At 46.6% G+C, this 20022-nt stretch overlaps 1 protein-coding gene across 4 annotated transcripts in view; it reads right to left on the minus strand.

Annotated features, from left to right (window-relative positions):
• The window catches only part of btk (Bruton agammaglobulinemia tyrosine kinase), a 181315-nt gene that overhangs the window by 82740 nt on the left and 78553 nt on the right, over window positions 1-20022 (minus strand). For all 4 annotated transcript variants that reach the window (XM_069893797.1, XM_069893798.1, XM_069893796.1 and 1 more), the window contains 6 exons: window positions 14877-14958; window positions 9380-9505; window positions 6218-6288; window positions 5134-5303; window positions 3445-3507; window positions 968-1022 (listed from right to left, as the gene is read on the minus strand). In XM_069893797.1, the coding sequence (XP_069749898.1) occupies window positions 968-1022; window positions 3445-3507; window positions 5134-5303; window positions 6218-6288; window positions 9380-9505; window positions 14877-14958 (567 nt within the window). The remainder of the gene's footprint in view (window positions 1-967; window positions 1023-3444; window positions 3508-5133; window positions 5304-6217; window positions 6289-9379; window positions 9506-14876; window positions 14959-20022) is intronic.

The raw sequence follows: 20022 nt of genomic DNA on the forward strand, positions 1-20022 counted from the left end.
GATCTCAGTGGGTCGGGCAGCATCCATCGAGAGATAATGGTCATTCAACATTTTGGGTCTGGGCCAGTCAACGAGACTGAAATGGGGAGGAGGGAGAGCAAGTATATGAAGGGAATGGGGTGGGTCCAAGAAGTGATGGTACTGGACAGAGAAAGGTGGGGGAGATGGAGAGAGAGGTGGGAAGAAGACTGGGGATGCCAGTAGGTGGGAGGTGTGAGAGAGAAGGTGAAGGAGAGATGGAAACAGTGGAACTGGATCAGGATGCGGTTCGCTCGACTTGGAAAATTCAATGTTAAAGCTTGATGAAGGGACCTGACTGGAAACACTGACCATCTCTCTACAAGGATCCGGTCTGACCTGTTATTCAGGCAGGATACGGTGTTATTCTTCCATTTTACTTTGGTTCTCACCATGGCAACTGGGCTCAACATCACACCAGGAAGCAAGAAGTTAGGCAAATTGGAGGGAGCATGGACTACGTTCTCGGCTCAGGAGCTGGAACATGGTCAGGATGCTCCATCCTCAGCAAGGTGTGCATGGATGACTGAGGCCAACCACAGTCCTAACACCACAGCCACTTCCAAGCAGCAGCATAGTCGCATTAACTGGCCCTGCCAGAGGAATCCCAGCAGGAATTCACCAACCTGGATGCTGGTAACCCAAATTAAAGCAGCATAGTTGTGGATCTTCCACACAAGCCTTTAGTGTGGGAACTCCCAACAGAGGCATTCAGCCCTGGGAGAGTTTGATGGGACAACGGCCAGGCAGAGGGACACCCAGTCGGATGTCCTGCCTTGGGAGAGACGGGAGATGAGAGGTCCAGGCATCCAGATCTGGAAGAGCCTGATGGGATAACGACTATACAGAGGTAGTCTCAGCCAAGGCTTCCAACCCTGGAGAGGCTGGTAGGAGAATAGGCAGTACTCTCTGTGTGTGCAGATGGTTCTCCTGGGGGCGCAAGTTTTACCTCCTGTTTCAGAAGCTCCTCTGCTTTACTCCGAGTAATTTCTTTATTGTACCATCTGCAAAGAAGGAGCAAGTGTAAATAGATTGTCCACATCTGCTGGCACTGCCAGTCCACCCCAACCTACACCACAAGGATGCTCTGGGGAGGAGTGGGGAGAAACTCATCTAGAGAGTCCCCAGCCCCAGAGGATCCCAGGTTATGGTCACATCACAGAAGTACCTAAGTCATGGGTCCATGGAGTTAAACCCTCTCCATGAGCACACATCACCAAGACTGACACAAGGGGAGTAAGCTCAATCAGAAATTATCTGTGGGGGTAGGGTATAGTCAGAGGGTGTACTGTGGAGGAGTGGTACAGTAGGAGAGTGTATTGTGGGGGTGTGGTACAGTAGGAGTGTGTATTGTAGGTGAGCAGTACAATCAGTACTATAGAAATGGGGCACAGTCAAGAGTGGTGGAATTGAGAAGGGCAGTACAGACAGAAGAACTCTGGAGGTGCGAGACTCCCATGGGTGGAACTGTGTGGTTCGGGACAGACAGTGGGTAAACTGTAGGGATATGGTGCAGACAGGTTGAACTGTGGAGGTACTGTACAGACAGAGATTGAATTGTGGTTGAATTGAACAGACAGAGGGTGAACTGTGGGGGATATGGTACAGACAGAGGTTGAAATGTGGTTGAACGGAGCAGTCAGGCTGAACTGTGGAGATACAGTACAGACAGAGGTTGAACTGTGGGGATACGGTACAGACAGAAGTTGAAATGTGGTGATATGGTATAGATAAATGTTGAACTGTGGTTGAACGGAACAGACAGAGGTTGAACTGTGGGTGAATGGAACAGACAGAGGCTGAACTGTGGGGATACGGTACAGACAGAGGTTGAACTGTGGTGAAATGGTACAGACAGAAGCTGAACTGTGAGGATACGGAACAAACAGGTTGAACTGTGGGTGAACGGTATAGACAGATGTTGAACTGTGAATGAATGGAACAGACAGAGGCTGAACTGTGGGGATACAATACAGACAGGTTGAAATGTGGGTGAATGGAACAGATAGAGGTTGAACTGTGGGATACGGAACAAACTGGTTGAACTGTAGGTGAACGATACAGACAGAGGTTGAACTGTGGGGGATATGGTACAGACAGAAGTTGAAATGTGGTGATAATGGTACAGACAGAGGTTGAACTGTGGAGATACGGTACAGACAGATGTTGAACTGTGTGGGTATGGTACAGACAGAGGTTGAACTGTGGGGGTACAATACAAACAGAGGATGAACTGTGGGGATACGGTACAGACAGGTTGAACTGTGGGGGTAAAATACATACAGAGGTTGAACTGTGGGTGAATGGAACAGACAGAGGCTGAACTGTGGGGATATGGAACAGACAGAGGTGAACTGTGGGGATACGGTACATACAGAGGTTGAACTGTGAGTGAATGGAACAGACAGAGGTTGAACTGTGGGAATACGGTACAGACAGAAGTTGGAATGTGGTGATATGGTACAGACAGATGTTGAACTGTGTGGGTATGGTACAGACACAGAGGTTGAACTGTGCGGGTACAATACAAACAGAGGATGAACTGTGGGGATACGGTACAGACAGAGGTTGAACTGTGGGGGTAAAATACATACAGAGGTTGAACTGTGGGAGTACGGTACAGACAGTGGTTGAACTGTGGGGATACGTTACAGACAGAGGTTGAACTGTGGGGGTACAATACAGACAAAGGTTGAACTGTGGTGATATGATACAGACAGGTTGAACTATGGGGGTACGATACAGACAATTTGTACTGTGGTGGTACAGTACAGACAGAGGTTGTACTGTTAGTGTATGTAGCAGACAGAGTGGATTTACTATGGGGTAACAGTAGACAGAGAGATCGAACCATGGGGGTACAATAGAGACAGAGTTTGAATTGTAGGGGTATGATATAAACAGAGGTTGACTTTCGAGATATGGTACAGACAGAATGGACTTACTGTCAGATTGTGATGTACTGTGGTGCGCTACAGTCAGAAGAACTGTCCTGGGGGATGCTGTACACCTATGTGTGGGACTGTGGTGGTGTTATACTCCCATGGGTGGGACTGTGGATGTGTGGGACTCCCATGGGTGGGACTATGGTGGTGTGTGACTCCAATGGGTGTGACTGTGGGGTGCAGTACTCACATGGGTGGAATTCTGGGGGTATATTACTCCTACTGATGGGCCTGTGGGGGTGCGGGACTCTCATGGCTGGAACTGTGGGTACTCCCATGGGTGGGACTTTAGGGTTATGGGACTCCTATAGGTGGGACTGTGGGTGTACGGGACTCCCATGTGTGAGACTGTGGGGGTGCGGGTCTCTCATAGGTGGGATTGTATGGGTATGGGACTCTCACATTACTGGGGTAAGGACCATCTCCTCGTCATATTGGGTTTTCTGGGGCTGTCCCAAACTGCTGATTCAGCACCACTTACTCGTAGGCTTCCAGCTGGTTTCTGGACTCCACCACATAGTTACTGGGGATGAAACCTTCCCTCCTGCAGAACAGAGATAGCAAGCGGTCAGTCCAGCCCAGCCAACCCTTACTTCTCACCTCTGATCCCCATAGCCCCAATCTCTCTCTGACACCCAAATCCCCCATGGCCCCAATCCCACTGTGACCTCAATTCTCCCATCACTCCAATCTCCCTGTGACCCCCTCAATCACCCATGACCCTAATCCTCTAATGATCCCAAGCCCTCAATGACCCCCAATTCCCCATGACCCCAAATCCTGTGGCCCCCAATCCCTATGATGCCAACCCCTCATGACCTCAATTCCCTGTGCCCCAACCCCCCTATGCCCCTGTGACCTCCACAATACTTCATGACCCCAATCTCCTTGTGACCCCAATCTCCCTCTGACCCCAATCCCATGTGACCTCTAATCGCAACAAGACTCCCATAACCCCAAACCCCAATACCTATTCAACTGCCCTCCTGCTAGCCCCTCCTTCATTTCACGAGCTGGTAGAATGTTGGTCCCTTCACACCTCCACTGGGCACTGTCGCCTGTTGGCCTCCCCCCTCCCTCCACCCCCGACCTGTGCACAGGCCACGTAGGAGATCACACTCACACTGTGCTTCCCCCAGGCCCCCTGAAGTACCCACTGCGCAGACCACATCCACCCGTGCGCATTCCCTGGACCCATGCTGAACCCCACACCCACCCATACATGTTCCCAACCCCACACCCACCCATGCACATTCCCAGGACTTGTGCCTGACCCCAACACCCAACCATGCCCAACCCCACACACCCATGCATGAGCATTCCCTGGACCAGTTTTCGACCCCCACACCCACCCGTGCCCGACCCCACACACCCATGCATGAGCATTCCCTGGACCAGTGTTCGACCCCCACACCCATGCATGAGCATTCCCTGGACCCATGTCCAACCCCTCTCCCACCCAGGTCCGACCCCACACACCCATGCATGAGCATTCCCTGGACCCATGTCCAACCCCTCTCCCACCCATGTCCGACCCCACACACCCATGCATGAGCATTCTCTGGACCCGTGCCCGACCCCCACACCCACCTGTGCACGTTCACTAGACCCATGCAGAGACCACACCCACCTGTGCACGTTCACTAGACCCATCCAGAGACCACACCCACCTGTGCAGGTTCCCTGGACATGTACCTAACCCCCACACCCACCCATACACATTCCCAGGATATGTGCCTGACCCCCACACCCACCCATGCAAATTCCCCGGACTCATGCCCGAACCCACACACCCATGCATGAGCATTCCCTGGACCTGTGCTCAACCCCCACACCCACTCAGGCATGTTCCCTGGACCCATGTGGAGACCACACCCACCCATGCACATTCCCAGGACATGTGTCTGACCCCCACACTGACCCGTGCACATTCCCCAGACCTGTGCCCGATCCCCAAACCCACCCAAGCACATTCCATGGACCCATGGCTGATTGCCACACCCACCCATGCACATTCCTCGTACCCATGCCTGACCCACATCCACCCATGCACATTCCCCAGACCTGTGCCCGACCCCCACACTCACCTGTGCATGTTCCCCGAATCCATGCCCGACCCCCACACCCACCCGTGCATGTTTCCAGGACCCGTGCCCAACCCCACACCCACCCGTGTGCGTCCCTCGCCCGCCACCAGTTCTGGTCGCCGTGGTCTAGCACCAGGTACTCTTCGTCTCTCCGCAATGGGAGGTCATCTGGGTTCATGACCTGGTAATCGTACAGAGCCACCACCATCTTCGTCGCGAGGCCTGGCTGAGGAACTGGGGCCCGTTTCACCGGCTGCAGGATAGAGTAACCGGTTGGTGATGAGCCTCCCCAGACTAGTAAGCAAGCAGCGGCCAGCTCGCAACTGGTCAGTCCCCTTCCGATAATGTGCTCATGCAGGACCCCTCTCCGGGACCGGCACACAGGGAGGTGGCATTCACCTGCCGTATCAAGTACAGAAGGAGCAGGCAGGGGAGGAGGTCATAAACCCACCCTCCTCTGGGATGGGCTGGACCCCACCCACCAGGAGGGTCCATGACACCACCCAACTCTGGGGGTTCTCATTCCACCTATCTGCGAGAGAGAACGTAACTGAACCCATTTTGGGGAGAGGTTATTACTCCACTACCTCCAGGAGGGATTATGACCCCACACAAGGATGGGTCCTGGGGAGGGGAAGCAGAGAGCGAGAGGAAGATGGGGGAAAGTGAAAGTAGGAGAGCAAGGGAGAGAAAGGGAGGGAGGGTGGGAGAGGGAGTGGTAGTGAGAGATGGAGGGTGAGGGAGAGATAGAAAAAGAGAGAAGGAAATGGAGATATAAAGGTGATGGAAAAGAGACAGTGGGGAGATTGACCATGGGAGAGACAAGGTGGAGATGCAGGAGGAGAGAAGGGAGAAGATGGGTAAGAGATGGGAGTGAGCAAGAGGGTGAGGAGCTGATATTGGAGAGTGGCTAAACAAAAGGAATAAGAGGAGAACGAGATCAGAAAGGGGATGAGGGGGAGAGACAAATGGAAAGGTGAGTTGGGTGAAATTGGAGGGAGAGACAGGAACGGTTGGAGTGGAGTGGGGGTGAAGGGGGGGGCAGTGTGAAGAGAAGACGATGGAGTGATGGAAAGGAGGTGGTTAAGGCAGAGCTATGGTCCAGAGAGGAATCAAGATATGTGGGGACAGAGGTGTGATGAGGAATTCCAAAGCTTCTTCACTGACCTGTTTGTTTTCATCCGGAGTTGGAGGGAGAGGCTTCCTAGATTTCCGCCGGGAGTTTCCTATTGGGGGAACTGCAAACAAAATGTTGAGATGAGTGTGTTGTTTAGTCCCTTCCCTGAAGACACTCCCCTCCCCATCCAAAGGCACTCCTGAGCCTTGATGCTGCAGGGGGAGTTCTCCACCCTCAATATATTACTGAACCACCCCCCTCCCCCCACCATTTGCCCTCTCAGCTCCGTGGGAATTCCCAGCCAGCATCTTGCTCCCAGACAGTGACAGGGAGAGTCTGTCACAGACCTGCACTGTGCCCCAACAGGCAAACACTCCTGGGATGCCCAGATGTTACATGGGACAAATTTCTCTTGGAGTCATGTCACAAGCAGCTGGGTCATAAAGACAATCAGACACAATCGCACAGACAATTGAATGTACCAAGCGTGGAAGGTGAGGTCAGAGTGAAGTTGTACAAGACATTAAGGCCAGATGGGTAGGATTTTGTGCAGGTTTGGTCAAGAACTGACAGGAAAGATCTGAGGTAAATGAAGGAAAGGTTGTGGATGTTGTCTGCATGGACGTTAGTAAGGCTTTGACAAGTCCTACATGGGAGGTTACTTTCAGAAGGTTGAGACATTAGGTATCTGTGGAGAGGTTGTAAACTGGATTCAAAATCGGTTGTGTGGGAGAAGACAATGAATAGTGGATGGCTGCTTCTCAGACTGGAGGCCTGTAATTTATTGGGGTGCCTTGGGGATCTGTGTTGGGACACTGCTTGTTTATTGCCAATATCATTGATCTGTATGATAATGTGGTGAATTAAATCAACAAGTTTGCTGATGACAGACATCAAGGAAGATTTTCAAAGCTTCCAGAGTGTCCTGGACCAACTGGGAGAATGTGCTAAAAATGGCAGATGGAGTTTAATGCAGACAAGTGTGAGGTGATGCATTTTGGAATGGACAACCAAGGTAGGACATGCAGAGTCATGAGTATGTGGTCGGGAATGTAAGAGTGCAGAGGAGCACTGATCTGGGAATAGATACTTTTTCCCTCTACAGGGTTGTAAAGAAAGCTTTTGGCATCTTAGCCTTCATAAATCAAAGTACTGGGATGTTATGTTGAAATTGTTTCAGACATTGGTGAGGCCAAATTTGGAATATTGTGTGCAGTTGAGGTTAACAAGATTAGGAGAGGAGAAGAAAGAGGATGGTAATTGGATTTTTCTGCTGAGAGTGAGGTATAAATATAAGAGCTGAAAGGGGAACATTAGGGGAAAGTTATTCACTCACTGGTGGGAGTGTGGGACAAGTTATCTTCTGACATGTATATGTGGGCTCACTTGTAGGTTTTAAGAATAAATTGGATAGATACATGGATGGGAGAGTTTTGGAGGGTTAGGTACAGGGTGCAGGACAGTGGGACTAGCAGTATAATGTTTTCAGTGGCTTGTTTTCAGTGCTGTCAGGTCAATGGTTTTTATGGATGATGCCCAGCTCATTGTTTCGCCCTCTGCCTAACCCTAACCCTAACCCTGCAGTGTGTGGGTGAGGGGTAGAAGCCATTAATGAGAACATGGCGGTGGGGGGGGGGGGGGAATTTGTGATAATGGGTGTTCAGCACAGTCTCAGAGGGCCGAAGGGCCTGCTTCTTGTTCTGTGCCTCTTGGACAGTGTGACAACCCCCCACATGCCTCAGGATCAACGCACGAGGAACATGAACAGGTATCCAAGGCTGAGAAATCCGACACCCTAGGGGCCCAGCCTCCTCAGAGCTAAGTTCCCCCAACCAGCAGGACCACCCCATCCTGGACAGTTCCAACATCCCTGCTGGCTGCAAGGAAATGATGAAACCACACCCACCCTGACTCTAATGTTTGCCCAGTGCCTGTTAGTGAGTTACAGGGAGAAACACTTCTCTTGACGATGGTGAAGACAGGGTTGGCCTATGACTGCCTTTTCTTTCTCTCTCTCTCCCTCCACACACACACACACACACACACACACACACACACACACACACACACACACACACACACACACACACACACACACACACACACACACACACACACACACACCTCCCTCCCTCTACCTCCCTTTCTCCCCTCTCTCTTTCCCTTCCTCTCTCTCCCTCACTGAGAAGGTGCATACATTAGGCCCAGCATCACACTCCAGTGGTCATTAGTAATTTAAACAGGAATTTAAATCAGTGACTAGTTTACAATCTTCCCCAGGTAAAGATACGCAGTTGAAAAAAAAATCTGTAGATGATGGGGTCGTGAATACACAAATTATTCCTTATGAAGTGCTCAGGCCAAAATATTGGTGACCCTTTACTTCCTGTGGATGCTGCCTGACCTGTTGAGTTTTTCCAGCATGGTTGTGTTAGGCACGCAGATGGAGATTGCTATTGATTGGATGGATACTGAGGTAAATAGGCTCCTCAACTTGGATATTAAACTAGCCAGCATAAAGAATATCGATTGGGAAGGAGCTCAGCACATAGATGGACAAGCAGATCCCTGATCAGTGTAGAGCAGCTGATTTCATCAGGGGGCCTCACACCAGTGGTGACAACAAGGGAGGAAGATTTCATCAACAAACCCAGACAAGAGGGGTTCTGTCGTGGTTTGACTGATTGACTTACACATTACCAAGTCCAGGGAGCAGGGCTCAGACCACCTCCTCGTACCTACTCTTGGACTACAACCTCACCAACTTAACATCCAGCCACTGAATCCCATTCCATTATGGCAGGAGATCTCCCCTCCACAGCCTTCACCTTGATGGCCGTGAACCCATACCATGTCTTTCTTGCCCTCAGACAAGATCAACAAACAGGAATACCCTGCTGGACTCATTGTTTCTTGCCCACCTCCACCCCAGGACTCACCAGGGGTGGAAACATGACCATGAATCTGGATATGGCTATGACCAGGGACAACGAGGAGATTGTACAATTGTTAAGCCTGATAATTCTGGATATGAAGAGGAACAAGAAAGGATAATGTTCTCGTCTCCTGTCAACAACCCAAGCTACAACTCTGGCAGAAAAGCAGAGGGGTGTGGTGGGGAGAACTCGGGATTTGATCAACTGATGTCGGGTGCAGACGGTGAAAAGGAAGAAGCATTTTTCCCATGTTTCCAGAACGAAGGAGGCTCTCACATGAATTTGTTTGGAGGATGCAGCAGCCAGGGGCATTCTTGGCTGACTGTTGACAGCACATCCACTCGCCATCCATCCAGAAACATGGGTGGTATTTCTGCATCAGCTCCTGATTGAAGCGAATTCCTGAAAACAAGACATGAACGAAGTCAGTTCCAGATGTGGCAGGACAGGGAAGAGTCTCACACCACACCCATAGCCTACCTCGAAGGCTCCACATGATTGCACAGAACCCTGCACCCCATTCAGGGCAGTATGGTTAGTGTAGCGGTTAGTGAGACACCATTACAGCGCAAGTGACCTGGCTTCACTTCTTACACTGTCTGTAAGGAGTTTGTACCATCTCCCCATGGATATAGTGGGCTTCCTCCAAGTTCTCTGGTTTCTTCCCACATTCCAAAGATGTACGGGATAAGTAGGTTAATTGGACACATGGGTGTATTTGGGCTTGTGGGCCAGAAGGACCTGCTACCATTCTGTATCTCCAAATATAAACATAAAGATATATAAATATGTGGTGTGATTACCCAGAATGAGGTGATGCCTTTCTGCAAGACAAACAATATAAGGTAGGGCATGAAGCAACAATGGTGAACGGCAAGACCTTGTAGTTCAAGTTCCTGATAGAACAGAGGGACCTGAGAATACAGGTACATAATTCCTTCAAAGTGGCATCACAGGTGGACAGGGTCATCAAGACAGTTTTTGGCATATTGGCCTTCATAACTCAAAGTATTGAGTACAGGAGTTGGGATGTATAAGACATTGGTGAGGCTAAATTTGGAGTATTATGTGCAGTTTTGGTCACTTAACTACATGAAAGATATCAATAAGATAGAAAGAGTGTAGAGAAAATTTACGAGGATGTTGCCCAGACTTCAGGAATTGAGTAACGGAAAGGTTAAACAAGTTAGGACTTTATTCACTGGAGCATAGAATAATGAGGGGAGATTTGATAGAGGTGATTAAGATTATGAGGGGGCTAAACAGAGTAAATGTAGATAGGCTTTTTCCACTGATGGTAGGTGAGATACAAACCAGAAGACATAAGTTAAGAGTGAAAGGGGAAAAATTTCGGGGAAACATGAGAATGGTGGGTGTGTGGAACGAGACTTCCCGCAATATTTAAGAAGAATTTGGATAGGTAGATGGATGGGAGAGGTGTGAGGGCTATGGAGTGAGTGCAGGTCAGTGCAACTAGGCAAAAAAAAAAATGGTCTGGCACAGATTAGAAGGGATGAAGGGGCCTGTTTCTGTGCTGAAGTGTTCGATAGCTCTAGTGGCCACACAGGTGAACAAGCTACATAGGTTCATATGTTAGAGCACAAAAGATATGGGACGATTACTTTGATGAAGGGCTCAAGCCCGAAATGTTGGTTAAGTACCTTTATCTTTCTATAAAGTCCACCATTGGACCTGTTGAGTTTCTCCTGCATTGTGCTTTTACATTAGATATGGTACAACACTGGTAAAACGGCACATTGAATATTGCATGCAGTTCTTGTCTCTGCACTGCAGGAAGGATATGGTTGCACTGGAGAGGGTGCAGAGAGACTCCCCACAGTGGTGCCTGGGACAAGGTGAGGGAGACATTGGAGAGGCTGTGCCTGTTCTCTCTGGAAGATAGAGACGGAAGGTGACCTGACAGAGGTGTGTGGGTTGCGGGAGGCCTGGACACAGTAGAGAGAGGAAGGAAATTTGAAGAAATCTGAAGGGTACATTGCTCAGAGTGAGTATGGTCGATAACTGAAATTCAAAGAAGGTGGTGCAATCAACAACAATCACTATGTGCAGAAGCAGTTGGACACACTTATAGATAGGCAAGATATAGAAAGGCAAAGACCTAATGCAGGTAAACGGGAGGAGCAGAAAGGTTTGCATGCACATGATGGGCTGAAAAGCCTGTTTCTGTTGTGTACAACTCCATGGGAGAAACGCCCAATAACACCCTCTGAAAATGACACCAGTCATCAGTGCTGTGACCAACACCCCCTGCACCCAATTGAAGTAAGGAATGCATTGATATATTCTGATGGGTGAACATGATCCAAAGTTGCTGGGTCCTAATAACTGCTCACTGCTGACAATGGCAATCACACCGACTACCACTCCAGGGAATCTTAAATCAGGACCACAATACTGAGCCCATCAAATCCATGCAGGATCTTATTGCCCTACTTGCTCTCACGAACCCCCAACCCACCCATCTGGGATATGGGAGCACCAGGAGGAACCCTTCCCCCTGTCACAGGGAGATTGTGCAGACTCCACACAGATAGTGCCAGAGATTGGGATCAAACCCTCTTTGGAGTTGTGTAGAACAAGAATCACCCACTGCTCACCTCTCCAATTCACTCTCCTCTCCCCTATAATGTGGTGAGCAGTGGCCTGGTGGAGGTCTGGCTGTACATCATTTCTGAACAGCCTCCTAGCTCCTAACCTCAGCTAATGCAGGAAAACATCCCACTAGCCTCTTTCAACACCTCTCTGTGAATGTAGCATTTAAGAAGGACAAACCAAGGTAGGACAGACACAGTAAATGGTCAGGCACTGAGGAGTGCGGAGGAACAAAGGGATCTGGGAATACCATATAATCATATAACCATATAACCACTTACAGCACAGAACAGGCCAGTTCGGCCCTACTAGTCCATGCCGTAACAAATCCCCACCCTCCTAGTCCCACTGACCAGCACCCGGTCCATACCCCTCCAGTCCTCTCCTCTCCATGTAACTATCCAGTCTATCCTTAAATGTAACCAATGATCCCGCCTCGACCACGTCTTCCGGAAGCTCATTCCACATCTCTACCACCCTTTGCATAAAGAAATTTCCCCTCATGTTCCCCTTATAATTTTCCCCCTTCAATCTTAAACCATGCCCTCTAGTTTAAATCTCCCCCACTCTTAATTGAAAAAGCCTATCCACATTTACTCTGTCTGTCCCTTTTAAAATCTTAAACACCTCTATCAAGTCCCCCCTGAATCTTCTACGCTCCAGAGAAAAAAGCCCTAGTCTGCACAACCTTTCCCTGTAACTCAAACCTTGAAATCCTGTCAATATTCTCGTGAACCTTCTCTGCACTCTCTCTATACAGATACATTGTTCCCTGAAGATGGCGTTGCAGGTGGACAGGGTTGTAAAGAAAGCTTTTGGCATCTTAACCTTTATGAAAAGGATTGAGTATAGGAGTTGGGAGTTATGGTCCATTTGTATAAGACATTGGTGAGGCCAGATTTGGAATATTGTGTGCAGTTCTGGTTGCCTAACTGCAGGATGGATATCAATAAGATTGAAAGAGAGAAGTTTTACTAGGATGTTGCCGGGTTTTCAGGAGTTGAGTTACAGGGTAAGATTAAACAGGTTAGGACTTTATTTCTTAGAGCGAAGAAGAACAAGGGGATATTTGATGGAGGTTTACAAGATTATGAAAGGTATAAAATGAACGGATGTGAGTTGGCTTTTTCCACTTAGATTGGGGAGATAAATAGGAGAGGCCATCGTTTTAAAATGAAGGGGGAAAGGTTTAGGGGGAACATTAGGAAGATGTTCTTCACTCAGAGAGTGGTGGGTGTGTGGAACTAATGTGGTGAGGAGAGGCCTGGAGGGTTATGGAATGTAAAAATGGCAGTGCTGCCACTGGTGCAGACCCGGGGACATGCAGTGCTCCCATGCGATCCACCCACCCAGTCAACTGCTGCCAGCTCCACACAGGCTTTGAATGGCCCGTTAAAGGAGTGAACATAGTTTTATTTAAAATCCCGCAACCGCGTGGTCTGGACCCAAAATGGCAGTGCCTAAGTGAGCTCTGGCAGTACTGCACTCCTGGCCATGAGGGGTTGCAGACTCCAGGGTACCTGAAGACTGGAGCCAGGCACCAGAAAAAGGGGGGTCCATCCCCTATCGGAGAAGCAGAGGAGACAATCCAGACCATGGTGGGGACCAGAGAGGGGCTCTGCAGCATGTGATGGGCTGCTGGCAATTCAAGGCAAGGAACCCATGGAGGCTGGGGGTTGCTGGAGACTGCTGTCGGGAGACTGATTGTTGGAGACTAGCTCAAAACTGGCTGAAGGGGAACCAGATATCGGAATTGGGATGCGAGGAGGTGCCGAGAGCACAGAAGGGTCCCTGACCGTGTTGGAGGTTTGAATCTGGAGCTCGGGTCACCAGTGGTTTGGACTGCGGTGGCTGTGGGAGCACTTGGGGTGAAACCTCGGACACTCAGTGACTCTGGGGGGACTAGCTTTTGCTTCTCTTTCTCTGACTGTAAGAGGCGCTTCAGGCAATTTCTGCCAGTGCCGAATCTGTCTGCCTTACAGAGGGCAAAAGACAATTTTGTCAAATACGAGACTGTTTCACTACAATGACAATAAATTGAATCTGGAATCTTGAATGGGACTAACAGAATGTTAGTTGGCACAGATTAGAAGGGCTAAATGCTGTGCTGTAGCATTCTATGGTTCTATGATTCCCTCCTACAGGGCTGTCCTGCTACCTTAAAGATCTGTGGATCTAAGGTCCCTCTGTTCCCCCTCCCCTGCCAATCATCTTCCCTTGCCTTGTTACATCTCCCCAAATGCATCGCCTCACCCTTCTCTGCTTAAAATTCCTTTTGCCATCTCCCTGCACATCTAAGCTTCTCAACCCTCCTGCAGTCTAAATATTGGTGTGTATTGCATATCAGGACATCAGGGGACTCCACTGCTAGGTGTGTGTGTGTGTGTGTGTGTGTGTGTGTGTGTGTGTGTGTGTGTGTGTGTGTGTGTGTGTGTGTGTGTGTGTGTGTGTGTGTGTGTGTGTGTGTGTGTGTGTGTGTGTGTGTGACTGCTGTTTGGGAGAATGACATGCCAGGGAATCTGGGCCACCATTCTGGCGCCATGGGTGGGTAACCCAGTGACAGGGAACAAGATGAGAGAATTCCCTAGTGCACCAGTTACAGCTGCGAATGGGTCGGGAGATTGGGATGAATCGGTGGAAAGATTCCTGAAGAGGGACAACATCTGAAGACAGAGGGAGGGGGCGATAGTTGAGGAGAGGAGGCTTATTTCTGGTGGCAAGCCCAGAAGCTCGAGGGCATTGGAGAGTCCAGACAGAACAAAATCCGGAGGTATCAGCAAAGTTTGCAGATGCTGGGGTCGAATGTGGCACACAAAAGTACAGGAGAAACTCAGCAGGTCACACAGTTCTCTTGGAAGTAAAGGGTAACCAACGTTTCAGGCCTGGGCCCTTTGTCAGGTATAAGCAAAAAATAGGCAGCTGGGAAAAGTGGGAGAGGAGGGAGGAAGGGGCAGCGGAGGAGGACAGGCAACAGGTGAGAGTTCAGAAGTGGAGGCAGGTGAGAGGGAGAAGAGAAAGGAGATGTGGAGGGGCAGATATATCAGTGCCTGGAACTCAGGGGTTCCCAACAACCAGCACATTGGCCTAAGCTCGTTCAGTCCCAGCCTTCTGAGAGCGGTGACCCGCGATGGAGGGGGATGGGGTAGCAGCTTCACGTAACTGCTGTTCAGCTCCTTTATCCACTGCCTGCGCACGTCCTCGTTCTTTGCGAACACGTAGAGAGGCCCTTCGTCGTATACAATCTATGGGAGAGGATATCAGATGTGAGTGACAGCCAGCATCATACAAACCGCTCGGGTCTCAGGCCCACCACTACCTCTGGCCCACCCTTTCAAAACGCACTCTGGGACCCCATCTGTAGACACAGTGACCTCGGTAAACCTGCTCTTGGAGGGCTGCACTGGTGCCACATCCTGCACCCATACAGAACTTGGCAATTTCACAGCCTGGACGATTTATGACTCCTCCCTCCCTGGGGACCACTATCTACTGACATCTATTACAAACCCACAGACCCTCACACCTCCCTAGATTACACTTCTTCCCACTATCTCTGTAAGGACACCTTCCCTTCCTTGCAATTCTTCCAGGATGAGGCCTTTCCACTGCAAGGCACCCAAAATGCCCTCTTTCTTTAATAAATGTGGAGATGCCCCCTTCCCTTCCTGGCCGGACTAGAACCTCCTCCATTACTCCCTCACCACCCACACCAGGCAGAATGAGGCCTTCTGCCTTCCCCATCCCACACATCATTCTCCAACACTTCCAGCACCTTCAGCGCAATCCCACTCCAGCCACATCTCCTCCTCTACGTTTTCACAGGGGTAAGCCTCGCCAAGACTCCCCACCTAACCTACCACCCCCTCAGTCACTTCCTTCTGTATTGGCAGAAAGTGTAAATCTTGTCCTAACCCTAACTCTAGCTGTTGCCCTCCCCTCCATCCAGGACCACAGAGAGACCATCCCAATAAGGCAGAGCTTTATTTAGCTGCACACTGTCCAACCTGATCTACTTGCACCTGGTGTACCCGGTTTGTCCTCCTCTACATGGGTGAGATCAAACACAGATTGGGAGATCACATCATCGAACACCTGCAGTCTGTGTTGGGTTTAAACCTGAACCACTTGTAGACAACCCTCACGCCCCAACAATTCCTGCAGCGACTTGTCTGTCCTCAGCCTCATTGATTGTCTCAGGGAGGAAAAACACATTGTATTCCTCCTGGACAGCCTCAAACTCAACAGTATGAACATTGAGTTTCTAATGTTATGTGACCTCCACTTGCATCTAGTTCCACTGATTAGTAATTGTATTTATTCCAAGCACCTTTATCAAGATAAAGGGTCCCCGAGCTGAAACGTTGACTGATCATTTCTAACCATGGATGCTGTCTGGCCTGTTGAGTTCCTCCAGCAATCCTTTGCCTGCTCTAAGTTTAATGTTGTGGAAGACTGAAGTTTTTTTTCGTAGCGTTAAACATTAGAGCACATGCCTCTTCTCACATGTGTGATCATGCATCACCAGATACAAGGACCATCTCTTTCCCTTCATTCTGAATGGCCCTCACTGGTAAAATGATGTTGCCGTTGCTCTGTCTCAGTGACCACTCTCCGTAACTCTGCACTCTGTACAATATTTTTACTGCTGTACAGCTGGACTGCTGGCCAAACAAACTTTCTCTTTTTTTTAATTTTTTTTATTTTTCACACCATAAATCACATTAACCATGGTACACACTTTTTCCTTTTCACACATATACAGTGACTTTTTTTCCCCCCCTCCTCCCTCCTCCCATCCCACCCTCCCTACCTCCCCCCTCCCGTCCATTTAAGGTATACAATCTAGGATACATTAAACCAGTCAGACAATGTTGTCATTCAATAAAAATACACCAGAAATTCTACTGAGTCCATTCTTTTCATTTCCTTTTCCTTCCGTTAACTTAGGTAATGATTGTCCCCGGTAGGTTTTCGCTATTGTATTTAATGTAAGGCTCCCATATTTGTTCGAATATTTCAATATTATTTCTTAAACTATATGTTATTTTTTCTAATGGAATACATTTATTCATTTCTATATACCATTGTTGTATTTTCAAATTATCTTCCAATTTCCAGGTTGACATAATACATTATTTTGCTACGGCTAGAGCTATCTTAACAAATCTTTTTTGTGCATCCTCCAAATCAATTCCAAATTCTTTGATTTTTATGTTACTTAGGAGGAAGATCTCTGGATTCTTTGGTATATTGTTTTCTGTTATTTTATTTAATATCTGATTTAGATCTTCCCAAAATTTTTTTACTTTCTCGCATGTCCAGATTGCATGAATTGTTGTTCCCATTTCTTTTTTACATCGAAAACATCTATCAGATACTGTTGGGTCCCATTTATTTAACTTTTGAGGTCTCATCGTTCCGGAGCATAACTTCTCCCATGTTTCCTTTTTTATCTTTATATTTAAATCTTGTTCCCATTTTTGTTTAGTTTTACCATTTGTTTCCTCATTCTCTTTTTCTTGCAGTTTAATATACATATTTGTTATAAATCTTTTGATTATCATTGTATCTGTAATCACATATTCGAGGTTACTTCCCTCTGGCAAACTCAAGCTGCTTCCTAATTTATCCTTCAAGTAGGATCTCAATTGATAATATGCCAGCGCTGTATCTTGAGTTATATTCTACTTATCTTTCATTTGTTCAAAGGATAAGAATCTATTTCCTGAAAAACAATTTTCTATTCTTTTAATCCCTTTTTTTTCCCATTCTCTAAAGGAAAGGTTATCTATTGTAAAAGGGAGTAACTTGTTTTGCGTCAATATTAGTTTTGGTAATTGATAATTTGTTTTATTTCTTTCTAACATAACATAACATAACATAACATAACAATTACAGCACGGAAACAGGCCATTAGGCCCTTCTAGTCCGCACCGAACAAAACACCCCTTTCTAATCCCACCTCCCTGCACAATGCCCATAACCCTCCATCTTCTTCTCATCCATATACCTGTCCAACCTTTTCTTAAATAATACAATTGACTCCGCCGCCACTATTTCTCCCGGAAGATCATTCCACACAGCTACCACTCTCTGAGTAAAGAAGTTCCCCCTCATGTTACCTCTAAACCTCTGCCCCTTAATTCTTAACTCATGTCCTCTTGTTTTAAACTTTCCTCCTCTTAACGGAAATAGTCTATCCACATCCATTCTGTCTATCCCTTTCATAATCTTAAATACTTCTATGAAATCCCCTCTCAACCTCCTACGCTCCAAAGAATAAAGACCCAATCTGATTGAGGAGATGATGTAATACTGGAGAACTTCTATGTTGTACCAATTTTTCATCCTATTTATATAATATGTGCTCAGGTATCTTTTCCCCTATTTTATCTAATTCTAATCTCATCCAATCTGGCCACTTGTTTGATAAAAATCTGATAGGTATCTTAATTGTGCGGCTCTATAATAATTTTTAAAGTTTGGCAGTTGTAAGCATCCTTGTTTATACGATTCTGTTAATTTATCTAGTGCTAACCTCGGTTTCCCCCCTCTCCATAAAAATTTCCTTATTATTTTCTTTAACTCCTTGAAGAATTTCTCTGTCAGTTGTATTGCCAATGCCTGAAATAAGTATAATATCCTTGGAAAAATGTTCATTTTAATACAGTTTATCCTTCCTATTAGTGTTAGTGGTAAATCTTTCCAATGCTCTAAATCGTCCTGTAATTTTTTCATTAGTGGATAATAATTGAGTTTATATAGTTGGCCGAGATTTTTGTTTATTTGTACACCTAGGTATCTTATTGCTTGCATTTGCCATCTAAATGGTGATTCCTTCTTAAATTTTGAGAAATCCGCATTATTCATAGGCATTGCTTCACTTTTATTTTCGTTTATCTTGTAACCCGACACTTCTCCATATTCCTTCAATTTCTTATATAATTCTTTTATTGATAGTTCTGGTTCTGTTAAGTACACTATAACATCATCCGCAAATAAACTGATTTTATATTCCTTTTCTTTTATTTTTATTCCTTTTATATTATTATCTGTTCTTATCAATTCTATAGCTAACGCAAACAATAAAGGTGATAGTGGACATCCCTGCCGTGTTGACCTGCTTAAGTTAAAGTGCTTTGATACATGTCCATTTACTGTCACTTTCGCTAACGGTCCCTTATATAATGCTTTAATCCAATTAATATACTTCTCCGGTAAACTGAATTTTTGCAATACTTTGAACAAATAATTCCATTCTACTCTGTCAAAGGCCTTCTCTGCGTCTAAAGCGACAGCTACTGTAGGTGCTTTATTCCCTTCTACTGCATGGATTAAGTTAATAAATTTACAAATATTGTCTGTTGTGCGTCTTTTTTTGATAAATCCAGTTTGGTCTAAATTTACCATTTTCGGTACATACTCTACTAATCTGTTTGCTAATAGTTTAGCTATTATCTTATAATCTGTGTTAAGTAAAGATATTGGTCTATATGACGCTGGTGAGAGTGGATCTTTCCCTTGCTTTAGTATTACTATAATTATTGCTGTTTCACATGAATCTGGTAAGCTTTGTGTTTTATCAATCTGGTTGATTACTTCCAGGAGGGGCGGAATTAATAAGTCTTTAAATGTTTTGTAGAATTCTATTGGGAATCCATCCTCTCCTGGTGTTTTATTATTTGGTAATTTTTTTATTATCTCTTGTATTTCTACTATTCCAAATGGCTCTGTTAATTTATTTTGTTCCTCTATTTGTAGTTTTGGTAGTTCAATTTTAGTCAGAAATTCATCTATTTTCCCTTCTTTCCCTTCGTTTTCAGTTCAGCATAATTGTTCATTAAATCCTCTAAAGTTTTCCTTAATTTCTTTTGGATTATATGTAATTTGTTTGTCTTTTTTCCTTGATGCCAATACCATTTTCTTAGCTTGTTCTGTCTTAAGCTGCCATGCTAGGATTTTGTGCGTTTTTTCACCTAGTTCATAATATTTCTGTTTTGCCTTCTCCAACTTATATGTTTGTAGTGTTTCATATTTTATTTTTTTATCCGCCAATTCTCTTCTTTTAGTTGTATCTTCCTTCATTGCTAATTCTTTTTCTATATTTACTATTTCCCTTTCCAACTGCTCTGTTTCCTGATTATAGTCCTTCTTCATCTTGGTTACATAACTTATTATTTGCCCTCTAATGAATGCTTTCATTGCATCCCATAGTATAAACTTATCTTCCACTGATTCCGTATTTATTTCAAAATACATTTTTATTTGTTTTTCAATAAATTGTCTAAAATCCTGCCTTTTAAGTA

This window comes from Narcine bancroftii, chromosome 8 (genome assembly GCF_036971445.1).
Source record: "Narcine bancroftii isolate sNarBan1 chromosome 8, sNarBan1.hap1, whole genome shotgun sequence".
Classification (NCBI taxonomy): domain Eukaryota; kingdom Metazoa; phylum Chordata; class Chondrichthyes; order Torpediniformes; family Narcinidae; genus Narcine; species Narcine bancroftii.